At 47.8% G+C, this 27,933-nt stretch overlaps 4 protein-coding genes across 7 annotated transcripts; 2 read left to right on the top strand and 2 right to left on the bottom strand.

Moving 5' to 3' along the window:
- Nucleotides 1–399: 399 nt before the first annotated feature.
- LOC124008424 (frizzled-5-like) lies at nt 400–3,132 on the top strand. 2 transcript variants are annotated; one of them, XM_046319691.1, is made up of 2 exons: nt 400–792; nt 1,099–3,132. In XM_046319691.1, the coding sequence occupies exon 2, from the start codon at nt 1,115–1,117 to the stop codon at nt 2,903–2,905; it is 1,791 nt and encodes a 596-aa protein (XP_046175647.1). In that variant the 5' UTR covers nt 400–792; nt 1,099–1,114; the 3' UTR covers nt 2,906–3,132. The 2 variants fall into 2 exon arrangements, with proteins under 2 accessions (XP_046175647.1, XP_046175646.1); XM_046319690.1 differs by having other exon boundaries at nt 404–903.
- A 2,255-nt stretch (nt 3,133–5,387) lies between these two features.
- On the bottom strand, nt 5,388–15,162 carry LOC124008591 (cyclin-Y-like protein 1). Its single transcript, XM_046319986.1, has 10 exons — nt 14,311–15,162; nt 12,462–12,536; nt 10,705–10,745; nt 10,471–10,568; nt 10,347–10,382; nt 10,091–10,142; nt 9,882–10,001; nt 7,173–7,339; nt 6,130–6,292; nt 5,388–5,862 (listed from the first exon to the last, which is right to left on the bottom strand). Exons 1-10 carry the CDS (start codon nt 14,471–14,473, stop codon nt 5,746–5,748), a joined length of 1,032 nt encoding a protein of 343 aa, XP_046175942.1. The 5' UTR covers nt 14,474–15,162; the 3' UTR covers nt 5,388–5,745.
- Nucleotides 15,163–15,285: 123 nt separating this feature from the next.
- mettl21a (methyltransferase 21A, HSPA lysine) lies at nt 15,286–19,474 on the top strand. The gene is made up of 3 exons (XM_046319991.1): nt 15,286–15,545; nt 15,755–15,866; nt 16,673–19,474. The coding sequence occupies exons 1-3, from the start codon at nt 15,399–15,401 to the stop codon at nt 17,071–17,073; spliced, it is 660 nt and encodes a 219-aa protein (XP_046175947.1). The 5' UTR covers nt 15,286–15,398; the 3' UTR covers nt 17,074–19,474.
- On the bottom strand, nt 17,343–27,691 carry LOC124008592 (cyclic AMP-responsive element-binding protein 1-like). 3 transcript variants are annotated; one of them, XM_046319988.1, is made up of 8 exons: nt 27,535–27,691; nt 23,236–23,361; nt 22,290–22,436; nt 21,073–21,176; nt 20,694–20,839; nt 20,045–20,227; nt 19,694–19,850; nt 17,343–19,432 (listed from the first exon to the last, which is right to left on the bottom strand). In XM_046319988.1, exons 2-8 carry the CDS (start codon nt 23,320–23,322, stop codon nt 19,288–19,290), a joined length of 969 nt encoding a protein of 322 aa, XP_046175944.1. In that variant the 5' UTR covers nt 23,323–23,361; nt 27,535–27,691; the 3' UTR covers nt 17,343–19,287. The 3 variants fall into 3 exon arrangements, with proteins under 3 accessions (XP_046175944.1, XP_046175945.1, XP_046175946.1); XM_046319989.1 differs by lacking the exon at nt 27,535–27,691 and adding an exon at nt 27,382–27,527; XM_046319990.1 differs by lacking the exon at nt 27,535–27,691 and adding an exon at nt 27,391–27,527.
- Between the last annotated feature and the right edge of the window lie 242 nt (nt 27,692–27,933).

Genomic DNA, 27,933 nt, shown 5'->3' with positions numbered 1-27,933 from the left:
CCCTGTGGAACACTTTAGACACCTTGTAGAGTCAACACGGGCCAGCATCCCTGTGGAACACTTTAGACACCTTGTAGAGTCAACATGGGCCAGCATCCCTGTGGAACACTTTAGACACCTTGTAGAGTCCACATGGGCCAGCATCCCTGTGGAACACTTTAGACACCTTGTAGAGTCCAGGCCCTGAATAACTGAGGCTGTTCTGAGGGCAGGGGGGGGTCAATTGAAATTGACTTAACTAGTAATCAAACACCAATCAAACACTACTTTTGATAAAACATTGTAGGTGTGAGGTCATATAGAATGTATTCAGTTGTCTGTTAAGGTTATGGTAAAAGGAATGAATGGATTGAGTTGGTCACAACACTACTTTAAACATTGTCTAACTTTACTGGTGATGTTACGTAGGCCTATAATTGTAGGCCTATAAAAATAAGGAATGATATTACCTTATGTGATAAGTAGGTTATGGGTAAAGAATGTACTGATTGAGTCGTTCAGGGTGTAAGCAGATTCCTATTGGAGAGGACGCAGCCCTGTAGGCGTGGCTGTCCAGAGTAAGCGGCCAAGGTGTTGTTATTCGGTATGGTTAGGAGCCGGAGCAAGAAGACGCACGAGGGAAGACAGTCGTGGAGTGTAGATTTTTTTCTGAGAATAGGAGGCTGTTTCACTAAATATTGTTGAAAGAAAAAGTGTGGCGCAAGGATTAGGCGTTGCTGCCTGAAAATTCCGTCTACATTATCGAGTCGAAATGGACTTTATTTAATTGCACCGGAGGCGCGTTTCCTAAAGGTACACTGGGAGTGAATTTAGTGGTGGCAATATTTATCAGATGGCGCTTCTCTCTTTGATTGGCATTGCATATTGATGAGCTAGCTTACATTTTCCCGTGTGATCGACTTGGTGAGTTATACATTTGATCAACTTGTTTCATCACTGTATTTCTTAGCCTTTACGTGTGAGTGAATAAGACTCACACCCAAAGTGCATTGGATTATTATTGATAGAACATAGAAACAGTAATACAATGTTTCAAACGTTCAGAGCGCATTTCCTGTCCAATAACCCCAAGTATCTTTTTTTTGTGGGAATCCACAGCGTTGGAGGAGCTTCCATGGCGACCATGACGCACATCTGCCCTCTTTACATCAGCGTTCTGCGCCTGCTCCTGCTGATGCGCGCACTACCGGTGCGCGCTGCCTCCAAGGCCATCGTGTGTGAACCCATCACGGTCCCCATGTGCAAAGGCATCGGCTACAACCTGACCTACACGCCCAACCAGTTTAACCACGACACTCAGGACGAGGTGGGGCTGGAGGTTCACCAGTTCTGGCCGCTGGTGCGCATCCACTGTTCCCCTGACCTGCTCTTCTTCCTCTGCAGCATGTACACCCCTATCTGCATCCCGGACTATCGCAAGCCTCTTCCCCCGTGCCGCTCCGTGTGCGAGCGGGCCAAGCGCGGCTGCTCCCCCCTGATGAGCCAGTATGGGTTTGAATGGCCCGAGAGGATGAGCTGCGAGGGGCTGCCAGAGCTGGGTGATGCTGACCGCCTCTGTATGGACCGGAACAGCAGTGACGCCACTACTCTGTCCCCAGGCCCGGCCTTCCCCCCGAAGCCTACCCCCAAGGCCCCCTACCGCAACCCAGCCCGCCGCAGGCCGCATCTCCTGCCCAAACCCCACCACAGTCACCACCACCAGGACTGTGAACAACGCGGCTGCCACTGTCGCCACCCCCTGGTGTCCGTCAAGCATGAGGCCCGCTCACTGTACGGCCGCGGCGTCCACACAGGCCCCATGGAGAACTGCGCCCAGCCCTGCCGTCAGCCCTACTTCACCCCGGACGAACACGCCTTCACCTCCCTCTGGATCGGCCTGTGGTCGGTCCTCTGCTTCGTCTCGACCTTAACTACGGTGGTCACGTTCCTGATTGACCGTGACCGCTTCTCCTACCCCGAGCTGCCTATCGTCTACCTGGCTGCCTGCTACCTCTTCATCTCCCTGGGATACATGGTGCGGCTGGTGGCGGGCCACGAGCGTGTGGCGTGCTCCGAGGACGGCGGGCATGTGCTGTACGATGCTTCGGGCCCTGCCGGCCTGTGCACCTTGGTGTTCCTGCTGGTCTACTTCTTTGGCATGGCCGGCGCAATCTGGTGGGTGGTGCTCTCGCTCACCTGGTTCCTGGCGGCTGGTATGAAGTGGGGCAACGAGGCCATCGCCGGGTACTCGCAGTACTTCCACCTGGCCGCCTGGCTGGTGCCCAGCGTCAAGACCATCGCCGTGCTGGCCCTGAGCGCTGCTGACGGAGACCCTGTGGCAGGGATATGCTACGTGGGCAACCAGAGTGTGGAGAGCCTGCGGGGCTTCGTGCTTGCTCCCCTGGTGGTCTACCTCTTCACAGGCTCCCTCTTCCTCCTAGCAGGGTTTGTGTCGTTGTTCCGCATCCGCAGCGTCATCAAGCAGGGGGGGACCAAGACGGACAAGCTGGAGAAGCTGATGTTAAGGCTGGGCCTCTTCACCGTCCTCTATACGGTCCCTGCCGCGGTGGTGGTGGCCTGTCTGGTGTACGAGCAGCACCTCAGGCCCCAGTGGGACAGGGGTCTTTCCTGCTCCTGCCAGGCTGAGAGAGAGAGGCTAAGCCTAGGGCCAGACCACGCCATCTTCATGCTGAAGTACTTTATGAGCCTGGTGGTGGGGATCACCTCGGGGGTGTGGGTGTGGTCGGGGAAGACTCTGGAGTCGTGGAGGAGGTTCCTGGGGAGGTGCTGTTGTTCATGTCCCTGCTGGGGCCACAAACCGTCCAGCGCGTCAGTATACAGCGAGGCCAGCACATCCCTCACGACACGCACCGGGCTGCTCCCCTCGCAGTCTGAGCACAAGTCCCTGTCGCACCCATCTGTGTGACCAGACTGGCTGGATGCTTGTCAGACTCATGGTGCTCCACAGAGAGTGACTGGATGGATGCTTGTCAGACTCATGGTGCTCCACAGAGAGTGACTGGATGGATGCTTGTCAGACTCATGGTGCTCCAGAGAGTGACTGGATGGATGCTTGTCAGACTCATGGTGCTCCAGAGAGTGACTGGATGGATGCTTGTCAGACTCATGGTGCTCCACAGAGAGTGACTGGATGGTGCTCCAGAGAGTGACTGGATGGATGCTTGTCAGACTCATGGTGCTCCAGAGAGTGACTGGATGGACTTGGATGGATGCTTGTCAGACTCATGGTGCTCCAGAGAGTGACTGGATGGATGCTTGTCAGACTCATGGTGCTCCAGAGAGTGACTGGATGGATGCTTGTCAGACTCATGGTGCTCCAGAGAGTGACTGGATGGATGCTTGTCAGACTCATGGTGCTCCACAGAGTGACAGAAACTAGATGGATGTTAATTTAACTTATTGAACATATTGTAAATGATGTAAACTATTGTCTTCACATAAGGACATGTTTAAACAAATTGTGGCAATATAGGAGTATTTTCTATTATATTTCCTAGTTCTCATCCTAGACTCATTGCAGGAGATTTCCCCTGAAGTTGGAACAATAAGTCTCTAGAATTTTTAAATGACATGTTTTGCTAGTATGTTCATAACCTGAAACGTAATGGTTAGGAATCCAATCAGTCATTAACCTGGAGATAAGTGGCATGGTATTCTTCTATACGTAATAAAGATGGAGAATTGCTATTTGTCATTTTATTTAAAGTGGCCTTCCTAAAAGGACATTTCACTCTTTAAATTTATGGACACAGTAACACCTTGTTAGGATGAAGGAATTTCACTACCCATTTATGATTATGTGCAGATTTTAATATGAAGTCAGTTTTTTAAAAGTCCAGATGAATTGACAGGTCACCACTCAATGTTTTACTTTCCCTGTTCAATTGAGATCCCAAGTATACAAAGGGTGGAAATGAGGACAAGTGTGAACTGAGTTGGTCTGATTGGAATCCATTTCATCGTTCTCACCCTTGCTTGAGGAGCAATTACAGCCCCCCACCACCACCACTTGTGCTGTGATTACTTACCTGGACCACCGATTGAGACTGAAGTGCCTCTTTAAAAAGGTGCGACTTCCCACTTTAGAGCCCACCGTTGTAGCCTCTTCTGCCTCCATGTGGTGGGTTCTAGTAATTACAGCAGCACATATTGTGAAATGACAATCTTGTTTTTTCTCTGCAAATGTGTTAACCATAATCTACCTATAGCATCCCATCTATCCAATGGCCTTTGTCTTAAATACCTACTAAATTAACTGAATGGATCAGTGTACATGCAATTCTCTTTTTTTCTTTTTAATTGCCTTGTCTAATTCTGGCATGTTAAACTATGTAGCCTGTAACCCAGGTAGAGAATAAACGTGTGAATCTGGAGTATGTTCTGTTGTGGGTTGGTCTGATTCTAGAAACCATCAGACCACTTATGGAGCCTACGCTTCTCCAGACAAACCTGTCAGATCTATGAAAAACCAATGGGAAAATATAAATCAGCCCAATTTATTTGAAGTCATTTCAAATACAGGGCTTGATTGAGCTGAACCTGACACATGAAACCAATAGAACAGCTGTAGAACTGCCAACCCCACCCAGGTGACACTCCAGACAGGCTAAAGTAAACCCAGAACTACCAACCCCACCCAGCTGGCACTCCAGACAGGCTAAAGTAAACCCAGAACTACCAACCCCACCCAGCTGGCACTCCAGACAGGCTAAAGTAAACCCAGAACTGCCAACCCCACCCAGGTGACACTCCAGACAGGCTAAAGTAAACCCAGAACTGCCAACCCCACCCAGCTGACACTCCAGACAGGCTAAAGTAAACCCAGAACTGCCAACCCCACCCAGCTGACACTCCAGACAGGCTAAAGTAAACCCAGAACTGCCAACCCCACCCAGCTGGCACTCCAGACAGGCTAAAGTAAACCCAGGACTGCCAACCCCACCCAGCTGACACTCCAGACAGGCTAAAGTAAACCCAGGACTGCCAACCCCACCCAGGTACACTCCAGACAGGCTAAAGTAAACCCAGGACTGCCAACCCCACCCAGCTGACACTCCAGACAGGCTAAAGTAAACCCAGAACTGCCAACCCCACCCAGCTGGCACTACAGACCGGCTAAAGTAAACCCAGGACTGCCAACCCCACCCAGCTGGCACTCCAGACAGGCTAAAGTAAACCCAGGACTGCCAACCCCACCCAGCTGGCACTCCAGACAGGCTAAAGTAAACCCAGGACTGCCAACCCCACCCAGCTGACACTCCAGACAGGCTAAAGTAAACCCAGGACTGCCAACCCCACCCAGGTGACACTCCAGACAGGCTAAAGTAAACCCAGGACTGACACCATAACATCACGCATCTTATCTAGAAATGGACACCATACACAGATTTGATAGTTTATTACGGTTTATTTGAAATAAACAGCAACTGAAAATATGTTCAATTAAAAACCGATACATTTCCCAGCTAAAGGGCCTACACAGTAAGCAAAGAAAACCATCCTACGTCACCATCTGTCTGTCCGTGTGCCAAACTACACCACAGGGTAGTTAGATGCTTCGTCACCATGGTCAGTGTGTGGTGTCAGTCACTCCAACCCTTCTTGCAGATCTGGAGTGTATGAGTAAGTATCAGTGGTGGATCTGGGGGTGGGGGTGTGTGTGTGTCCATGGTGCCAGTGAGGGTCTAGTTTAGGAAGACCTTCGGTGCATCCTCAGCCTGTCCTGTGTGTGTAGCAGGTCCAGCTTTAGGACAGCACGGCGTGGGTGGTTCGGACACCCACCAGATTGTCTGCGCTGAGGGACCTCCTTATGGTCACCTTGCCCAGATCCTTGTATCTGTCCTCACACAGTCTGGAGATAGCCTGGGAACGCAACAACACTTATTACAGCCCAGAGATAGCCTGGGAACACAACACTTATTACAGCCCAGAGATAGCCTGGGAACACAACACTTATTACAGCCCAGAGATAGCCTGGGAACACAACAACAGTTAGTAACTACATGATAGTAGGGGAGTAGGGGCTGGGGTTGTTTCTGAACAGGACCAAGTCAACCAGGACAACCATTAAACTCTCCTCTTGCCAAGTAGCAGTGTTTACATTCCTGCTGTCCTAGAAGCTCTCCTCACCTCCAGTTTAGTGGCTCGCTGGTTGTCAAGTGGCTCCAGGGGGAAGTTGAGGTTGTTGTCGTCGGCCAGGGAGCGCAGGTCAAAGTAGTACTTTGCGTAGACGCTGGCCGGCACGTTGATGTTGAACTGAAGCAGCTCCAGGAAGTGCCTCTCCATCTCATTCCTGTGACAGGTAGAGAGAGAGAGGGGTAGAGGTAGAGAGAGAGAGGGGTAGAGGTAGAGAGAGAGAGGGGTAGAGGTAGAGAGAGAGAGAGGGGTAGAGAGAGAGAGAGAGGTACAGGTAGAGAGAGAGAGGGTACAGGTAGAGAGAGAGAGGGGTACAGGTAGAGAGAGAGGGGTACAGGTAGAGAGAGAGAGGGGTACAGGTAGAGAGAGAGAGGGGTACAGGTAGAGAGAGAGAGGGGTACAGGTAGAGAGAGAGAGGGGTACAGGTAGAGAGAGAGAGAGGTACAGGTAGAGAGAGAGAGGTACAGGTAGAGAGAGAGAGGTACAGGTAGAGAGAGAGAGGTACAGGTAGAGAGAGGGGTACAGGGAGGTACAGAGAGAGAGGGGTACAGGTAGAGAGAGAGAGGTACAGGTAGAGAGAGAGGGGTACAGGTAGAGAGAGAGAGGTACAGGTAGAGAGAGAGAGAGGTACAGGTAGAGAGAGAGGGGTACAGGTAGAGAGAGAGGGGTACAGGTAGAGAGAGAGGGGTACAGGTAGAGAGAGAGAGAGAGTAAATCTCAGCAGTCTTATCCTCCATACTCTCCCTGCCTCCTTTTCAAAACGTCAGAGGGAAGTGAGTTCTCGGGGAGATTAGACTTTTGAGATGTACCTGGCCAGCAAGGCAAAATCTAAATCTAATTTTATTGATTTACATAAGATGAGTTTTGACCCACATGGCAACGTTCCAATTTAACAATGCGCCTCATAATATTGAGATGTATATATTTTTATTCACAGTTCACTCTGAGCCAAAACAATAAATTCTAAAGGTTGGGGTGACTTGTGAAGGTGAGCAGTCAGGGGGATAGGTGAGTGGACAGGACAGAGGGGCACTGACATGTCTTCCACGGTGATGTCCTTGAGGATCTGGCAGTAGTCTACGTTCCACACGGCCTGGTCGTCCCACACCTTGGACGCCAGCAGGATGGCTCCCAGTACGATCCGCTTCCAGTTGCAGGGACAGATGTCCATCTCAGCGTAGGTCAGCAGACGCTCCAGGTACACCTTGGGGAAGAATGGACACAGTAACACCGTTACCAGGGCCAGGTGTTCAGCGGGACACCGCTGGACACAGTAACACCGTTACCAGGGCCAGGTGTTCAGCGGGACACCGGACACAGTAACACCGTTACCAGGGCCAGGTGTTCAGCGGGACACCGCTGGACACAGTAACACCGTTACCAGGGCCAGGTGTTCAGCGGGACACTGCTGGACACAGTAACACCGTTACCAGGGCCAGGTGTTCAGCGGGACACTGCTGGACACAGTAACACCGTTACCAGGGCCAGGTGTTCAGCGGGACACTGCTGGACACAGTAACACCGTTACCAGGGCCAGGTGTTCAGCGGGACACTGCTGGACACAGTAACACCGTTACCAGGGCCAGGTGTTCAGCGGGACACTGCTGGACACAGTAACACCGTTACCAGGGCCAGGTGTTCAGCGGGACACTGCTGGACACAGTAACACCGTTACCAGGGCCAGGTGTTCAGCGGGACACCGCTGGACACAGTAACACCGTTACCAGGGCCAGGTGTTCAGCGGGACACCGCTGGACACAGTAACACCGTTACCAGGGCCAGGTGTTCAGCGGGACACCGCTGGACACAGTAACACCGTTACCAGGGCCAGGTGTTCAGCGGGACACAGTAACACCGTTACCAGGGCCAGGTGTTCACGGGACAGTAACACCGTTACCAGGGCCAGGTGTTCAGCGGGACACTGCTGGACACAGTAACACCGTTACCAGGGCCAGGTGTTCAGCAGGACACTGCTGGACACAGTAACACCGTTACCAGGGCCAGGTGTTCAGCGGGACACTGCTGGACACAGTAACACCGTTACCAGGGCCAGGTGTTCAGCAGGACACTGCTGGACACAGTAACACCGTTACCAGGGCCAGGTGTTCAGCAGGACACTGCTGGACACAGTAACACCGTTACCAGGGCCAGGTGTTCAGCGGGACACAGTAACACCGTTACCAGGGCCAGGTGTTCAGCAGGACACTGCTGGACACAGTAACACCGTTACCAAGGCCAGGTGTTCAGCAGGACACTGCTGGACACAGTAACACAGTTACCAGGGCCAGGTGTTCAGCAGGACACAGTAACACCGTTACCAGGGCCAGGTGTTCAGCAGGACACTGCTGGACACAGTAACACCGTTACCAGGACCAGGTGTTCAGCAGGACACTGCTGGACACAGTAACACCGTTACCAGGGCCAGGTGTTCAGCAGGACACTGCTGGACACAGTAACACCGTTACCAGGACCAGGTGTTCAGCAGGACACTGCTGGACACAGTAACACCGTTACCAGGGCCAGGACCAGGTGTTCAGCAGGACACTGCTGGACACAGTAACACTGTTACCAGGGCCAGGTGTCAGCAGGACACTGCTGGACACAGTAACACCGTTACCAGGACCAGGTGTTCAGCAGGACACTGCTGGACACAGTAACACCGTTACCAGGGCCAGGACCAGGTGTTCAGCAGGACACTGCTGGACACAGTAACACTGTTACCAGGGCCAGGACCAGGTGTTCAGCAGGACACTGCAGGACACAGTAACACCGTTACCAGGGCCAGGTGTTCAGCGGGACACTGCTGGACACAGTAACACCGTTACCAGGGCCAGGTGTTCAGCGGGACACTGCTGGACACAGTAACACCGTTACCAGGGCCAGGTGTTCAGCAGGAGACAATAGATTATTATGCAGAACAAGCGTCTCTTTTACTCACGTCTCAACACGCCACAACATTTAACTACTAAACATGCCCAAAGTGAAACTCCCTGTGATGGGGCAACAGACTGGTGGGGTACCAGGGTGACGATGGCACACGTACCAGGGTGACGATGGCACACGTACCAGGGTGACGATGGCACACGTACCAGGGTGACGATGGCACACGTACCAGGGTGACGATGGCACACGTACCAGGGTGACGATGGCACACGTACCAGGGTGACGATGGCACACGTACCAGGGTGACGATGGCACACGTACCAGGGTGACGATGGCACACGTACCAGGGTGACGATGGCACACGTACCAGGGTGACGATGGCACACGTACCAGGGTGACGATGGCACACGTACCAGGGTGACGATGGCACACGTACCAGGGTGACGATGGCACACGTACCAGGGTGACGATGGCACACGTACCAGGGTGACGATGGCACACGTACCAGGGTGACGATGGCACACGTACCAGGGTGACGATGGCACACGTACCAGGGTGACGATGGCACACGTACCAGGGTGACGATGGCACACGTACCAGGGTGACGATGGCACACGTACCAGGGTGACGATGGCACACGTACCAGGGTGACGATGGCACACGTACCAGGGTGACGATGGCACACGTACCAGGGTGACGATGGCACACACCAGGGTGACGATACCAGGGTGACGATGGCACAGGGTGACGTACCAGGGTGACGATGGCACACAGGGTGACGATGGCACACGTACCAGGGTGACGATGGCACACGTACCAGGGTGACGATGGCACACGTACCAGGGTGACGATGGCATACGTACCAGGGTGACGATGGCACACTCAGCAGTCAGCTGGGCCGAGCTGAAGAGCGTGCGGACAAAGCGGTAGATGAGCTTGTGTTCAGGGTCCACGCTGTAGTAGTCTTCTGGAACCTTCTCTCTCTGAGGAAGAGGAGGTCTGGCCAGTCAGTCTGACAGGAGGTTTGGTGTACACACACACACACACACACTATCTTCTTCCACCTACTCACCGTTAATGGATGGATCTTCTCATCGAAAATGTCCAGAGAACGGTTTGAATCCCTGAGGGGAAAAAAAAGACTGAAAACCACTCCCATACTGTCACCACACCTTCATTACCATGTCACACAAATCACCACACCTTCATTACCATGATACCATGTCATGACAAATCATCAACAGAAAACTCCTCCATTTACCTCACCACGTCTCTATATCATTTTCCTCGCCGTTTTCCTCATGAAATGAATGACCGATAGAACCTACCTGTTTTTTATGTGATAGTATATCGCCAACGTGACACTGGAACAGAGAGAGACAAGACGGTGAGTCCTTACAATGACCGCCTCTTTTCTGCTCTGTCGTGTGTGTGGAGGTAAGGAGGTCTCACCATTTGACCGTACTCTTCAGGTTGGGCAGGCTGACCGTGCTATCGTCAAGGAATATTGTGGAGCAGGAGCTGTACTTTTTAGATGACCCAGGAGACGTCTAGGAAAAGGGAGTAGTTGTTAGTTCATGGAACAGGGAAAAACATAGCATCACTTCCTGACATCTCTGCATTAGGATCAGTGGATGTCCACGGGTAGCCATGGTAACGCTCGACTGGACAGATGGATTTACTCACGTGATGATTACTTAAGTAGTTACTTCTCCTTTTCTCCCGCACTGGAGGGGAAAAACAGTCAGACAAATCTTAGGTCAGGTAGTTCCCTGAACGTGTTGAATAACTATCTGACTGTGACCATTAGACTCTCCTGTTGTCCAGACCAGATCATGGCACAACGTTGTGGGACGTTCAGATAAAGAAATATATTACGTAGAACAAGCGTGCCCCTCTGACATGTAGAATAAGAAATCATGTCAACTCTATTCATGACATTTCTACCTGCGCCGTTCCATGATAACCAGAGGATGCAGCCATGAGAAGTAGAAGATCCCCATGTGTTGACATGCTGCACGGAGCCTTCACTGTGCACTGCCACTTTAAGAGCACATCAGCAGTCAGGAAGGGGGAGATAAAGATGGCTCTTCTGGCGCTCTGTGGAGAGCTCTCGGTTGGCGCGGCAGTTTTACACTGTGTGCAACTCTGCAGAACTCTTGTTTATTTTTCAGCGTACTTTGTAAAGTGTTGAAGTGGAACGCCGGTGTGAGCTCTCTAGGTGGGGGGTGGAACGCCGGTGTGAGCTCTCTAGGTGGGGGTGGAACGCCGGTGTGAGCTCTCTAGGTGGGGGGTGGAACGCCGGTGTGAGCTCTCTAGGTGGGGGTGGAACGCCGGTGTGAGCTCTCTAGGTGGGGGTGGAACGCCGGTGTGAGCTCTCTAGGTGGGGGGTGGAACGCCGGTGTGAGCTCTCTAGGTGGGGGGTGGAACGCCGGTGTGAGCTCTCTAGGTGGGGGGTGGAACGCCGGTGTGAGCTCTCTAGGTGGGGGTGGGGCCGGTGTGGAGCTCTCTAGGTGGGGGTGGAACGCCGGTGTGAGCTCTCTAGGTGGGGGGTGGGGGTGTGAGCTCTCTAGGTGGGGGTGGAACGCCGGTGTGAGCTCTCTAGGTGGGGGTGGAACGCCGGTGTGAGCTCTCTAGGTGGGGGTGGAAACGCCGGTGTGAGCTCTCTAGGTGGGGGTGGAGCTCTCTAGGTGGGGGGTGGAACGCCGGTGTGAGCTCTCTAGGTGGGGGTGGACGCGGTGTGAGCTCTCTAGGTGGGGGTGGAACGCCGGTGTGAGCTCTCTAGGTGGGGGGGGGGTGTATATTTTGGGAGCGCTCCTGTCATTGATCAAATGGAGTGATAGCAACATTGTTGCGAAGCTTTGACAAACAAACCAACCATCAGGTGTATCCGACAGACAATCTGTGCAACAGCTAAGATCCCCTCCTCTCTGTGCTCTACACTGCAGCACTCCTCTTGCACCACTCCACAGTCCCTTTGATGTTCAGTGGCGCTGGACTACTACTGACCTGCCTGACATGTTTGGGTTGACATTGTAGTTAAAGGGAGGTTGTTGTTCGAACTGTATTGATTTGGTGCGGAACTATTGACATTTGGCCGAGAAGAGTAGAACAACAACCCCCCCCCCTCACTGAGAGGTAATACTGAATATTGCAAATTCTCTTTCTGTGTCAATTGTTTCTATGAAGTTGCCTTTTAAATTGCTCTGCCATTATTATTGTAGGTGGTATTATTGGTTGGATGTGTTTTACATGGTGTCTGATCCTTTCTACTTGCCATCTGACCAACAGTCTTCAGTCTAGTCTCTTCTGCTGATGTGAGTTTCTGGTAGCAGAACCATCTATCCTATTATTTGCCTTTCAGCATTTTTGATACCTTTCTGCCTGGCGCCAGAACAAAAATGATTTTATTTACCCATCTAACAATACTGCTACACACTTACCATCAGTCTGAGACTTGTTGAGGAAGATAGTGCTGGCTCTGGCATTATCAGATGGGTTGGACTCCTGCGCCAATTCTGAAAGAAACAAGAAATACTCACCTATTTTATCACCAACACCACAAGAAATGCACACGTATCCCAACTATATGCACCATGTGTATCTGAAAACAGAGTGAGATACAGTATAATACTGACTGATTACAGATCATTACCTCTGGGGGTGCACCTTGTGACTTGACATGACACTCACTATACTCTGGGAAAGGGGGATACCTAGTCAGTTGTCCAACTGTATGTATTCAACTGAAATGTGTCTTCCGCATTTCACTCAGCCCCTCTGAGTGAAATGGTGGGGGGCTGCCATATGAGAGATTTTTACCTTGTCAACTCGGGGATTCGATCCAGCAACCATTTGGTTACTGGCCCAACGCTCTAACCACTAAACTACCTGGCTATAGCTGAAGCAAAAACAACACTAGATACTCTGCAGGCTATAGCTGAAGCAAAAACAACGCTAGATACTCTGCAGGCTATAGCTGAAGCAAAAACAACGCTAGATACTCTGCAGGCTATAGCTGAAGCAAAAACAACGCTAGATACTCTGCAGGCTATAGCTGAAGCAAAAACAACGCTAGATACTCTGCAGGCTATAGCTGAAGCAAAAACAACGCTAGATACTCTGCAGGCTATAGCTGAAGCAAAAACAACGCTAGATACTCTGCAGGCTATAGCTGAAGCAAAAACAACGCTAGATACTCTGCAGGCTATAGCTGAAGCAAAAACAACGCTAGATACTCTGCAGGCTATAGCTGAAGCAAAAACAACGCTAGATACTCTGCAGGCTATAGCTGAAGCAAAAACAACGCTAGATACTCTGCAGGCTATAGCTGAAGCAAAAACAACGCTAGATACTCTGCAGGCTATAGCTGAAGCAAAAACAACGCTAGATACTCTGCAGGCTATAGCTGAAGCAAAAACAACGCTAGATACTCTGCAGGCTATAGCTGAAGCAAAAACAACGCTAGATACTCTGCAGGCTATAGCTGAAGCAAAAACAACGCTAGATACTCTGCAGGCTATAGCTGAAGCAAAAACAACGCTAGATACTCTGCAGGCTATAGCTGAAGCAAAAACAACGCTAGATGAAGCAAAAACAACGCTAGATACTCTGCAGGCTATAGCTGAAGCAAAAAAACTAGAACTAGATACTCTGCAGGCTATAGCTGAAGCAAAAACAACGCTAGATACTCTGCAGGCTATAGCTGAAGCAAAAACAACGCTAGATACTCTGCAGGCTATAGCTGAAGCAAAAACAACGCTAGATACTCTGCAGGCTATAGCTGAAGCAAAAACAACGCTAGATACTCTGCAGGCTATAGCTGAAGCAAAAACAACGCTAGATACTCTGCAGGCTATAGCTGAAGCACAAACAACGTTAGATACTCTGCAGGCTATAGCTGAAGCAAAAACAACGCTAGATACTCTGCAGGCTATAGCTGAAGCAAAAACAATGCTAGATACTCTGCAGGCTATAGCTGAAGCAAAAACAACGCTAGATACTCTGCAGGACATCTTGGAATAGCTGAACCAATATGACTGAACAATCAATAGTGCAACAGGTCATAAACTGATGTGTGATGTATGCATCGTGATGTATGCATCGTGATGTATGCATTGTGATGTATGCATTGTGATGTATGCATTGTGATGTATGCATTGTGATGTATGCATTGTGGGTTAACAGCAAGCAACATCTTCCATTCCCCTTTCATGCATGTCTTGGCTGTTCAGAGAGGCGTGACCATGACGTACACCCCTCCACTCCAGCTTATCCGAAAAGTACACCTACCATCCGGGACCTCTCTATCGCTGATGTGCTGCAGATAGGTGCCCGTGTCCTCGCTTACGTCGTCGCCAGTGGTGGTTATTGGGTAGTCGTCGAGCTCGACTGCTCTCCTTGCAAGCTTTGGACTCCCGCCGGGGGACATGCAGCATGACACTGTAGCCCCCATGATTGAACAATTTACTAAAGTCCTACTACTGACTACACCCCAGATATCTGAAAGAACCGTCCACTCGTCTATAACATCAGACAGAACCACTGTCAGTGATGTCTGGTCTCAAAATGACACATTCAATTTTAAATACATGAGTAGCAGCCACATATCGGGGTTCATATCTACAACACACAATTCAAACTGAACAGTTGAATCCCTATCTTTTTCAGGGCGTGTGCGCAAAGGCATGGCGAGTAGCGCATTGATACGTCGGCCAGATACAGGCTTGACCACTAAACTATAATCCAAAGGCTGGCAACGCTAGGACACCGGTTTAATCGTTAATGGCAACACGTTTTACTCGGTTTTAAAAAGCCTAGCTGAAGCTTCTAGACAGCTGATACGTTAAAAAACATTAATCTGGTATTCATAAACCAGACGTAGTTTGATAGCTAGCCCTAGACCCGGCTAACGCTAATCTAGGCGTCAGCTAACTGGCTATTTATGCCGGTCCACTTGATCTAGCTATTCTTGCGATGCATTGCAGTCAGAGAATATGCCGAATTCCTTCGTCTCAGCAAATGTTCTAGGTATGGTCGTTCACCGTACACAGAAATGTATAATGCTCAGATTTGAGACGACTAGCTAGCCTGCTAACAGCTGATTCCCACTCCAGCCAAAGCCAACTAGGAAGGAACGCCCTCAAGAACGGCCCATTTTGACGCACGTCAATTACCATTGGCTGTTTACCAAGATTAATAATTGTTATTTGACAGAGATTGGTGAACATTGTCATTTGACAAGTGTCAGCTCTACGATTTTATTATCGCGAGAATATAGATTTTTCCACTTCCTCATAAGAAATCGTTCAGCGAGGTATGAATTTCAAGCTTACTAAAAGTTACATATTATATTACATTTCCATGGTCTTCTTTTGACTATGGCGCTTGTACCATATGATGGGAATTATTTGCCCGTGCTCTCAAAACTACATAATTCGTCTGCAGAGTTCCATTTTGCTGACCACAATGTCAGACTAACCCAGGACTGGAATAAACTCGGAGTAGCCGCTGTCGTCTGGGATGCAGTGAGTGACCATCTTTGGTGTACGACTGTACATACTTTGCAGCATTTTTTTTTTCCTTTTTAATTCCAATATTAACTATTCAATCATCTGTTGAATTACGGGTCGTCTTCTTGAGTGTAACAACGATGTAGCCAACTATGGTACAATTGATTCTGCCACAATTTACCGATACTGTTCTCTCCTTACATCTGTTTTCCTTTCTCTGTCAGGCGGTAGTGATGTGTATGTACCTGGAGCTGGGGCAGGTCGAGCTGACAGGGAAGGTTGCCATCGAGCTGGGGGCAGGCACGGGACTGGTGGGCATCGTGGCAGCTCTTCTAGGTAAGAACTCACAGGGGAAACTGGTAGGAGACTTGCACTACAGGGCCAAACCAAGCTGAAGGTGGTTGGCCTGAATTACTATATAGTTGAGCTGATGTGGGCTGGCCTGATTACTATATAGTTGAGCTGATGTGGGCTGGCCTGACTACTATATAGTTGAGCTGATGTGGGCTGGTCTGACTACTATATAGTTGAGCTGATGTGGGCTGGCCTGACTACTATATAGTTGAGCTGATGTGGGCTGGCCTGACTACTATATAGTTGAGCTGATGTGGGCTGGCCTGACTACTATATAGTTGAGCTGATGTGGGCTGGCCTGACTACTATATAGTTGAGCTGATGTGGGCTGGCCTGACTACTATATAGTTGAGCTGATGTGGGCTGGCCTGACTACTATATAGTTGAGCTGATGTGGGCTGGCCTGACTACTATATAGTTGAGCTGATGTGGGCTGGCCTGACTACTATATAGTTGAGCTGATGTGGGCTGGCCTGACTACTATATAGTTGAGCTGATGTGGGCTGGTCTGACTACTATATAGTTGAGCTGATGTGGGCTGGCCTGACTACTATATAGTTGAGCTGATGTGGGCTGGCCTGGCTACAATACAGTTGAGCTGATGTGGGCTGGCCTGACTACTATATAGTTGAGCTGAAACCATTCTGGAAAGGACAATGTGTAAATAAACCATCAGAGCCAGAACTGTTTGGGTTGGCCCTATAGTGTGGATCAGGCTCAACTGTTAGAACTACTAATTGTTAGTCACATTTTTACATGTGCTAACCATGCAAGCCTTCTGTCCAAAGGTGCCAAAAAAGTGACCATCACAGACCGTGAGCCTGCCTTGGGCTTCCTTGCAGCCAATGTGAAAGAGAACATTCCCCCGGATCAGCTAGGAGCAGTGGAGGTCTCAGAACTGACCTGGGGCCAGGGATTGGAGCGCTATCCCAAAGGAGGCTTTGACATAGTGCTGGGAGCAGACATTGTTTACCTGGAAGACACATTTCCATCATTACTGCAAACGATGGAGCACCTCAGCTCAGAGATTAGTGTAGTGCTACTGGCCTGCAAGATCCGCTACGAGCGAGACACTAACTTCCTGAGCATGCTGAAGCAGCGCTTCACAGTACACGAGGTGCACTATGACAAGGAAAGAGACATTCACATCTACAAGGCTGTGAAGCTTCCAGCAAGGAGAGATCTGTAGGAACCAGTGACTGATGGGGGATGTGAATCACAGTGGATGGATCAATGTGCTGTCAATCATTGATGGTTCAGGGAGCTTACTACTCATGAATGGGCAGTCAGTGAGATTGTTCATGGAGGATGGTTTTGTTTCATGCAGGGTTGTGTCCAGTAGGGAGAAAATATGGAGCTACAACCCAGCTACTGTGGGTGATTGTAATCGTCTTAATTTCATTCATCCCTTTTTGATAAAAATTGATTTGAAAACAAATTAAGACATCTGAAAAATAATACCAGAAACACATTTATTAACAGCTGCCAAAAACAAATAGTAGAATCTGTAATATAATTGTTTTGCTTTTTTCATACAAGTGAATGCTGACATTAAGAAATACAACGTTTACAAAATATGAACAGAAATGGCAAGTGTTTTAAAAATAAGATGCATATGTTATTTATGACAGATGGCTACGTAAAAACAAAATAATACAATATGGCATTCCGTTATCCAATCAAACAGAAGACCGGGTTCAGTAAGCAAACGTTATGGAACATTGCCGATAGAAATATAGTTGACATGAATCCTTATTTTACATGTCAGAAAGGCATGTCTGTTCTAGCTGAACATTTTGATCTGTTCCACATTGTTGTGAGCTGCTGAACGCACCCCTGGTGTAATCCCACGTTTGTTGATGAGTTGTCAGTCTAAATGTCAGCGATGGATCCCAAAATCGAGGTCTACGTCATCACTGCAGATCCAAGCAAACTATCCCTTTTAACTAACTACATGATAGAAAATGCTTCTTCCCTTGTTCTATCAGAAGTGTTTGAGGCACAACAGATGAAAAAGTGAGATTGTGGGGCTAATCCTAACTTTCACTCTACAATCCCATTGATGTCAATGCATGATTAAGTTAAGTGGAAGTTAGGATATCCTCCAATATGATTATGCCTGTTCAGGCCATGGAGAAACAAACAAGGAGACTCAAACACACACACTGCCTCAGACATCGTATACATTACATGAATGCCTAAAAGCACACTATACAACACCCATAGTCTACCCTTCAGTCATATTTCACAACTCCTCCTGTCAGCTGTGTGGTAGCTCAGTTTACACTAGCACAACTCTTTAAAAAGGTACTCGGCGAAATGACTTTCCCCCCGAGCAGCACCGGAGATATTGAGATGAGCGAGATGCAACACGTTGCCATCACCCAGTATCACTTAACGTTGTAGTGGTAGCCACGGCACCAAAACAGCGGAGAAGTTGAGCCTCTCGCTTCAACACTCTTAGTTGTGGTAACTGACCCACTATGCTGTTTACATTCTGCATCTACGTCATATCGCTGAGATTACCTTTTAATGCCTGTTAGTTGTTGCAGACAATCCACCCACAATCCATCTCCTACCCCAAAACACCCGACTTAGCAATGCTGAATAACAAAAGTTGGCAAGCAGAAAAATTCAATACATGATAACCCAACTCAAGCTCAAAGATAATACATTTCATCTGACAGTGGTTGGGATCTACAGTCCACATAAAGTGTTAGTAAGTAACAGAAGAGTTAAAGCAATCATCAGCCTAAAAACTGAATAGTGTAGCACTCAAAAAGATGACCATTTTTCCAAAATCATTTTCAACGTGTGTTGCTAGGTGACGGCCCCAACTCAAGTTGTATAGGGTAGTTCATGGTGGGCAGAGGGGTCCTAGTCCTCCACGGCTGGTGTTTTCCTGCCATCTGACATCTTGAGACTGGGGACTACTGGTTAGTTAGCAGCAGTGGTGTCGTGGATAGACACAATACCTACCACTGTAAGATTCCACTAGGGGCTCCATTCTATTGGTGGAGAAACAGTGTGCTCCACCTCATCCTTTTAGGGGTACTCATGATGGAAAGTACTCATCATCCTTTTTAGGGGTACTCATGAGGCCATCCTTTTTAGGGGTACTCATGTCATCCTTTTTAGGGGTACTCATGAGGTCATCCTTTTTAGGTGTACTCATGTCATCCTTTTAAAGGGATACTTGTGGAAAAGTGGAGAAATTGTGTTCTTGTTATTTTTCCTCTTTCTGTAGGTCTTCTAGACTGGTAGAGCTTTTTAAAAAGAAAATGATAAATGGGGGAGGGTGGTGCCAGATGCATGGCTCTGTGGTGAGTCTCTGTACATGGGGGAGGGTGGTGCCAGATGCATGGCTCTGTGGTGAGTCTCTTTACATGGGGGAGGGGGGACACTACTCTGATTTGTGGCAGTACAAGTCTTTAAGTGACTTCAGTTCCTCGATGAGGGTTTTGTTTTGGTTCTCCAGAACGGCCACACGGTTCTCCAGACACTTGACGTACTCCTTCTTCTTCCGGCGACACTCCCGGGCCGCCTCCCTGACACACACACACACACACACACACACACACACACACACACACACACACACACACACACACACACACACACACACACACACACACACACACACACACACACACACACACACACACACACACACACACACAGTCAGTACAGTATGTCCGCCTCAGCAAATTTGATCACGATCATCATCTTTTCACTTAACATTACCTCAGCTTTCTTTAGTGATCAACACAACCCTAGTTAACAGTATCTATACCCTCTACTCCACCTACCTGTTCTTCATCAGTCTGACCTCCCTCTTACGGGTGACGACAACCTCTGGGCCTTCCTGGCCAGACAAGGCGGGAGAGGAGGCCATCACCATCCCAGAAGTCATGCTGCTGGTGTTGGCCGTACGGATCTGGTAGGTCTGCACTTCTCCAGAGGCAGCTGGAAAACAGAAGGGATCGTAGCATTACGTGTTGGTGTTTACGTCAAGAAGTTGTGGGCATATAGGAGTTGTTTGTGTTGTTGTGTGACTGCATATGCAGGAAAACAGTTCTGTTTAGAACCACTGACGGGCACCCAGTAAGAACTAAAACTTGATTGAGGCTGGGGCCTCCCATGGTCCAAGAGGTTCTCACCTTGCATTACCACCTGGTTGCTGGGCACCAGGATTTGCTGTCCATCGGAGGTCTGGGCATATTGCAGGATGGTGGTGCCCTGCTGGGCGCCCGCCGCGTTGGTCATGGTGAGGGTCTGCATCCCCTGCATGCCATCTGTACCGTTATTGGCCAGTTGGATGGCGCCGCCCTGGGTGATGGCAACTGAAGAGGGGGGAGGAGTTAATGGATGATCGTCAGGTTAGGAACATTACTACGGTCTGCTCGGTCATGTTCAGCAAGGCAAACCATAGAAAAAACGGAAAATTAACATTGTCATTATTGGACATGTTCAGGTAGAACCTTCCCGTTTCATTCAAACATTTCCCCCTACTGAACATGACCCTATTTCCACTATAGTCATTGACCATACACTACTCATCAAATATAAAGTAAGAAAGCCAACTAAGCTTGTCCAAACCAGAACAAGCAGCCACTCTTCACATATGGCCATGATGAAACTGGAGTACGGGTGGGTGAAGTTGCCCCTAGATGCTGATCTTGGGTCAGTTAAGCATTTTCCCATGTAGAGGGGATTGGTGGAGGGGAAGCTGATCCTAGATTTGTACCTACAGGACACCCCCCCCCCCGAGTGATAAAACTGAGGATTGAATAGGTAGGGGTTACGTACTGTACTGGCCACTGGCCGTCTGATAGATGGGGCATGATGTGGGCATGGCAACGGTGGTGATGGCGGGGGTCGAGTCGTCCTCCGATTTCTCCTCCTCGATCGGCGGGACCGCAGACACGTCAGACGACAGGTCGTTCAGGATCTTCCTGCGAGGGATAAACAAACACAATCCCAATCAATGTCTCGGACTCTCAGTCAACAATGTGTCATCAGATTTCATTCACAGGCCAATCAGATCCAAAATGGCACCCAATCTGCATTTTTTTTTAAAGAATCCCAATTTGGCAACACTGAGTCAACATGACAGTCATGTTGCCAGATTGGGATTTTTTTCCTGCCACCCTGAGGCTGAGACAGTGGCCCTGTGGAGGAGCGGTACCTGTAGGAAGGACGTCTGGACAGAATCTCCCTCCTCTTCTGAGAGTCTGTCACACTGTCCACCGACTCCTGGGAGTCCTGGGAATCCTCTGCAACTGTTGAAATCTGACAGGGTCAAAACACAAGAGTTGCAGTTTATAGGGCGTCCAAACATAAACACTTCTTTGACCAATGGGTAAAATAATATAATCCATTGGAAAGATTTGACCCTTGTAGGATGGTCAGAATTAGGTGATTAAATCAATCGAGGTCAGAGAGAAAAAAAGAGGCAAAAAAATCTGGAAAATCACTTTCCTGTTGAACTGATCTTTCAAAGGACAGGAAACAGAGGTAAGATGGATATCCACTTTTCATATTCATTCAAAATTCCTGTCATTTCCCCAAGATACCTCACAAAAACAAGCGTAGCTCTGAAATGTCAGAGCAATAAGCATATAACCCATTTTTTGTATATATTTTTTTTAACCAAAGCCTTTAACATTTATTTCAGCTTGTCTCATGCTAATTTAATTTTTTTTGCGACCCACGGAAATAACTTTGACCACAAAACGTTAAATTCTCAAAAGTCATTACAGGACACCTGCACTGCTGCTTATTATCAGATGTATTAGGTTATGAAATCCAACCTTTTAGATATGTTAATGATATGTTAGAGAAAGACCCAACTGAACCATTCAGAACATGAAGAATCATACTTGTCTTGGTAAAATGGGTTTTATAACACAGTCTAATAAAAAGCATAGCTGGCACACACCCAGAGAAAATGATTTTGTGTAGTTGCTGACGAACAGCAAATAAGCTATGAAAATAGAGAGTCAGACACTAATATATATATATATATATCCCAGTAATTCATTTTACAGGGATATAACAAGTGAAATTTCATCAAAGCACATTGACACTGCAGTTTATTGGAAATGCAGTAACACCTACACAACATCCAATAATGTTCCATTGTTCTGTTATATTACTGTATGTGACCCACACCAACCCTCAAATAGCTGCTATCTGAGAGATTCTCTGTTATAGATTAGATCAGTTCATTAGTCACATGCACAGGGTCACACATGTAATTGAAGGTTACAGTGAAATTCTTAATGCTCCCAACAGTACAGGTCAAATATAGACCTGTTGCTGCCTACTACCAAGGCCTATTGCATGTACCTTACTATGTATATCACAATAGACTACTGTAATGGAGGGAGGAATGGGGCTCACCTGAACAGTCTGTACTTGAGGCGACTGGATGACCGAGGGCTGGGCGGCCTGGATGACCCCGTGGACCTGAACCGTCTGACCGTTGGGTAGCTGCACCAGGGTGACTGTGGGGCCGCTGGAGGAGACCTGCCCTGCTGCCATAGACACCTGCAGCAGATTTAGAAACAGCTTATGAGTGTGGGCTATACATGCTCGTTCCAGGGCCCGGTTTCCCAAAAGCATCTTAAGGCCAAGTCCATTTTAGCACAACAGGATCCTATGGCTCTAACGATGGACTTAGCCTTAAGATGCTTCTGGGAAACTGGTCCATCATTTTAACCTTTATTTAACTAGGCAAGTCATTAAGAACAAATTCTTATTTACAATGACGGCCTACACCGGTCAAACCCGGACGACGCTGGGCCAATTGTGTGCCGTCCTAAGGTATTCCCAATCATGTCCGGTTGTGATACAGCCTGGAATCGAATCTGGGTCTGTAGCGACGCCTCTAGCACTGAGATGCAATGCCTTAGACCGCTGTGCCACTCGGGAGCCCAAAATCCACATAATGGTTACAATCAAAGACCATGAATAGAAGTGATTGATTATTCTTCATGTCAGTGAACAGTTCTGCTCTTCTACACAACATATTTATGAACATTCTACAATGTTGTGCCCTGCTGAATGCAGCCCACATATGGAGGCTCCCTACACGCATAGGCTGCATTTACACAGGCAGCCCAATTCTGAGCTTTCTTTTGACCAATCATATCAGCTCTAAAAAGATATGTGATTGGTCAAGACAAATTGGTGGGGAAAACATCAGAATTGGGCTGCCAGTGTAAACACAACCATACAGACTCATACATGTACACCAAAAGTAGGGCCTCGTCAAGAATTTCCACCAGAGGATCAATAAAGTTTCATTTGATTCAAGTGTCTGGCAACGTTGATGAGGGTACTGTACCTGGGCCAGTGTGATCTGCTGGGCCTCAGACTCAGAAACAGCTGTGTCACCACCCTGCTGTGTATCGGCTCCCGCTTCCATGGTCATTTAGTTGGCTGGAATGGCGGGTGGAGAACTCTGGAGAGCCTGTGAATGTGCGTTTTTACACAAAATGTTAAATATTGGTATGGGGTGGATTTAATTCAGGGCTCTCCAACCCTGTTTCTGGAGAGTTAAAGTTGTGTAGGTTCACGCCAATCCTGTTCCTGGAGATACCATCCTGTAGGGCAGGGGTGTCAAAGTCAAATGGACGGAGGGCCAAATAAAAAATTTAGCTACAAGCCGAGGGCCGGACTGTTCGAATGTTCATTGAAAATTTTTTAAATGACGCATATAGTCTAGTGAACCTAATTGAACCTACTGAAAACCTAACAAATATATTCCAATATGATCAGATAAATAAAGCAATATTTTCTTATGGCTCTGTCAGTAATCTTTAAGTTTCAACAGACACAAAAGACAAATTTCCTTTATATAAAAATCCCCATAACATGAACATTAAATGAAAGAAACCGGTATTCAAGGCACCATCAGTAGCCTATATTTTCTATTTTAGCAAAAGTGGGCTAAATTTACTTCAAAGAAAAAAACAATAATAGCAATTTTCTATCATCCACTCAACTGAAATATTTTTAAAATATAATTGGATTGAAATACAATAAAATAAAGTGCAAAAATCTATTAATCAAAAACAACACTTTGTTTAAGGAGAAGTAACATGCAGTGAAAACAAATATTAAACTTTAACTTTTAAACTTGAACTGAGTAAAAACTCTAAATATGTGATTGCACAGTAATGTTCACTTGTTTGAGGTTGAGGGTGATACTTGGTGGTGTCCCATCTTTTCCACAAGTTCATCAATGTTCGGGGTACGGCTCTGAGCTGAGGAAATCCTCAGAATTGAGTGGAGGTGTTCAGCAGTAAGTCGACTTCTGTGTGATGTTTTGTTCAAGTTCATCAAAGAAAACAGTTGTTCACACAGGTATGTGCTGCCAAACATAGACAACGTTTGAGCAGCCTGGATGCGCAGCTGGGGCATTGTGTCGGGGAGGAAACGGGCGAACTCCGCAGCACCCACTGCCGCATATTTTGCCCTCAGTGCATCATTGCATTGGAGGTCAATCAACTCCATTTGGAGGTTTGGTGGTGAGCTTTCCACGTCAACAGCAAATGGGTTACCGAGCAGTTCCAACCTGCTTTTTTGTGCTTCAAAGTCAGCAAATCGGCGTCGAAAGTCAGCGGCAAGCATACCTATTTTATCAGCCAACTGTGCGCTCGGGAACGCACTGGTAGAGAGCTTCTCTTTCATGGTCTGGCAGCTGGGAAAGTGGCTCAAATTTTCTTTCCGCATCTGCGTCTCCCACAGAGTCAGTTTGGTTTTAAATGCCTTCACTGTACTGTACATATCAGAGATGACACGATCCCGACCCTGCAGCTGCAAGTTCATTGCATTCAGATGACTCGTAATGTCACACAGAAAAGCCATTTCACACAGAAACATTTCGTCTCGGAGTTGTGTTGTGTCTTTCCCTTTGCTGTCCAAGAACAGACAAATCTCCTCACGAAGCTCGAAACATCTTTGAAGCACCTTTCCCTGGCTTAGCCATCGCACCTCTGTGTGATAAGGCAAATCACCATGCTCCGTTTCTAACTCCGCCAGAAATGCCTTGAACTGGCGGTGATTCAAACCTTTGGCTCTGATAAAGTTAACTGTGCGCGTGATGATGCTCATTACATGCTCCATTTTCAAGGCTTTACCGCACAACGCTTCCTGGTGTATGATACAATGATAAGCTGTCAGCTCACCTGTCGCGTTTTCCTCTTGCATCTTTTCCCGTATTTTCTCCACCAGTCCGCTCCTGTGTCCACACATCGCAGGTGCTCCGTCGGTTGTCAAACCCACGAGTTTTTCCCAAGGCAGCTCCATCTCATTTACACATCTTGACACCTCTTCATACAAATCATGCCCCGTAGTTGTGCCATGCATAGGACGTAAAGCCAAAAACTCCTCTGTCACGCTTAGGCTGGAGTCCACTCCGCGGATGAAAATTGACAACTGGGCAATGTCAGAAATGTCGGTGCTCTCATCCACAGCCAAGGAATATGCAATGAAATCTTTTCCCTTTTTCACAAGCTGCTCTTTTAGATTGATGGACAACTGGTCTACTCTCTCGGCAATGGTGTTTCTGCTCAGACTCACATTTAAAAAGAGTTGCCTTTTCTCTGGGCAAACTTCGTCACAAACTTTAATCATGCAGTTTTTGGTGAAATCCCCCTCCGTAAATGGCCGGGCTGATTTAGCGATCTCTTCTGCCAAAATAAAACTGGCCTTGACAGCAGCCTGGCCTTGTGATTTGGCTTTTTTGAACAGAGCCTGTCGAGATTTGAGGCCTCGTTTTAATTCCTCTGCCTTTTGTAGCCTTTGTTCCATGTCCATATTCTTGTTTTTGTCCGCGTGTTTCGTTTCATAATGTCGTCTCAGATTATACTCTTTCAGTACCGCCACACTTTCTCCACACAGAAGACACACAGGTTTTCCAGCTACCTCCGTGAACAAATACTCCGACTCCCACCTTGTTTGAAACCCCCGGTTCTCAGTGTCCACCTTCCGTTTTGCCATTTTTGATGGGTATCTGAAAGTGAATTTTACTGTGATGCTGACAATGCTGTGCCAATAAATATTGAAATGAAGCAGCCTACTGCTCGGTGCGTCACCGTTGCATTGTGGGAAATGTAGTATTGGTGCGTGTAAAAGATCTGCGGGCTGCCGGCTTGCTGCGGTCTGCGGGCCGGTTCTAATAATAAATCAAGATCATCCCAGGGGCCGTAAAAAACCTTCTCGCGGGCCGGATGTGGCCCGCGGGCCTTGACTCTGACATATGTGCTGTAGGGTTTCGCTCCAACCCCAGTTGTAACTAACCTGATTCAGCTTATCAACCAGCTAACTATTAGAATCAGGTGCATTGGATTACAGTTGGAGCTAAAAACCTACAGGATGGTAGCTCTCCAGGAAGAAGGTTGGTGTGAAACCCTACAGGATGGTAGCTCCCCAGGAACAGAGAGCACTGATTAAGTGATGTTATGCACTGACTGTGATGTTTCAGGTCGTGGCTTTTGTGCCTCTGTCTATTCATACCAGACCAGGTTTGTTTAAGTGATTGGAAGTCGCTCTGGATAAGAGCGTCTGCTAAATGACTTAAATGTAAATGTAGGCTACACCAGACATGTAGTATTACGTGTGACTATCTGAAAGTATGGGAGATACTATCCCAAACCATAAGTAACGTTCCTAAGGTAAAAATGTGTTGTTCAATGTTTATCTAATAAGTTCCAACATTGCATGAACGTAATGATTTCATGACAACACTAGTTAAGTGTATTTTCAATTTACAGTATAATATGCAGTACATCATTTCCTAACACGATACCCTGTTATTGCCGCCCTTTTCCAAGTAGTTAGCTAGCAAAGTATATAGCATTGTTAGCTACAAAGAAAACAGTAGCTAGCTGACACTTGCCTAGCTATACTAATAGATAAGAAACAACACATTTTTTCAACCAAATGGTACGAAATGTATCCATGTTCATATTGTTGCTCGTTATATTAAATATGTGGTAGCTAGCTAATATCGACAACATGGCTAACTAGCTCTAGCTGCTAACGTAAATATACAAATGTGTCGCATGAGGTAAAAATCAATAGTTTTAACTCAAATCAATTCATTTGCATATGGTTCATTTAACGTTGGCTAACTATGACACTTCAAGTGATGTCTTTATCTAAGTTTGCTAATGTAGTGTGCTTATCCAAGACAACCACGCTGTGTTTGCAGACGGACTGTCTTGCAAGCTAACGTTAGCTAGTTCTTTGGGAGGGAAATGTCTGTAGCTAAGCCAAATATTATTGGGCTGGGCTATCATTCTATACCGCTAGTTAGCTTAGCAAGTTAGGCATTCGAACCTACATGGTTTTTTTTTGTGATTGCCAGCTGGCTATGTAGCTAGATGGCCAAACTAGGTCTGTTAGCCAACATGCTGATGCTATTAATTACTGTGGTTGCAATCTTTACTCGAGGACTCAAGCCTCACTCCCATTTTTCCAGTACCATTCTCACATAGCTGGCTGGCTAGCTTTGTAGACTGACTCAACATCGTGTGGCTCTGCAACACCGCCGCCATGATCTCTTTGTTAGATTTGGAGCGATTTCTCCAACACACCAGGGCTTTCTTCTATCCCCCTCTCCGCATCGGATGCTTACCCGACACAGACTCGCTTCGTCACTCCCGGGTCCTCCGAGCTCCACTTTTATTCAGACCGACACGTAAGAGACCGCGTCAGGCTACACCTCTGTCGCGTCACCGAGATGAACAACAACACGGAGAACGAGGGAGACGACGAAAATCAGTTCTATCGACAGGGCTCGAATTCGAACGGAAAATCACGAAATCCACACGAAGAGTACCGATAATGACGAACATTGGCGGAAGTGTACGAAATGTAGGCCTAAATAAAAGTGCGCATGTGCAACATGTGTCAGTCGAGAACATGAACAGCTGTCAATCAAAGACGTATTATAAAACAGAAACTAGAACATATTTGTTATATATTAGGAAGCATGAGCAGTATGCTAAAAACAGTATTGTATTGCCAGTAGAAC

The sequence above is a fragment of the Oncorhynchus gorbuscha genome, linkage group LG21 (assembly GCF_021184085.1).
Source record: "Oncorhynchus gorbuscha isolate QuinsamMale2020 ecotype Even-year linkage group LG21, OgorEven_v1.0, whole genome shotgun sequence".
Lineage (NCBI taxonomy): Eukaryota > Metazoa > Chordata > Actinopteri > Salmoniformes > Salmonidae > Oncorhynchus > Oncorhynchus gorbuscha.
This window is presented reverse-complemented; position numbering and strand designations above follow the sequence as displayed.

Bases quoted from the DNA above. Each gene is read 5' to 3' on its own strand.
- LOC124008424 (XM_046319691.1), top strand. From the start codon at position 1,115: ATGGCGACCATGACGCACATCTGCCCTCTTTACATCAGCGTTCTGCGC.
- LOC124008591 (XM_046319986.1), bottom strand. From the start codon at position 14,473: ATGGGGGCTACAGTGTCATGCTGCATGTCCCCCGGCGGGAGTCCAAAG. The intron at 12,537-14,310 runs GTAGGTGTACTT...TGTTTCTTTCAG, and splicing joins CGATAGAGAGGTCCCGGATG to AATTGGCGCAGGAGTCCAAC. The intron at 10,569-10,704 runs GTGAGTAAATCC...CCCTTTTCCTAG, and splicing joins ACTACTTAAGTAATCATCAC to ACGTCTCCTGGGTCATCTAA.
- mettl21a (XM_046319991.1), top strand. From the start codon at position 15,399: ATGGCGCTTGTACCATATGATGGGAATTATTTGCCCGTGCTCTCAAAA. The intron at 15,546-15,754 runs GTGAGTGACCAT...TTTCTCTGTCAG, and splicing joins CCGCTGTCGTCTGGGATGCA to GCGGTAGTGATGTGTATGTA. The intron at 15,867-16,672 runs GTAAGAACTCAC...TTCTGTCCAAAG, and splicing joins CATCGTGGCAGCTCTTCTAG to GTGCCAAAAAAGTGACCATC.
- LOC124008592 (XM_046319988.1), bottom strand. From the start codon at position 23,322: ATGACCATGGAAGCGGGAGCCGATACACAGCAGGGTGGTGACACAGCT. The intron at 20,840-21,072 runs GTACCGCTCCTC...TATCCCTCGCAG, and splicing joins TCCAGACGTCCTTCCTACAG to GAAGATCCTGAACGACCTGT. The intron at 19,433-19,693 runs GTAGGTGGAGTA...TGTGTGTGTCAG, and splicing joins GTCAGACTGATGAAGAACAG to GGAGGCGGCCCGGGAGTGTC.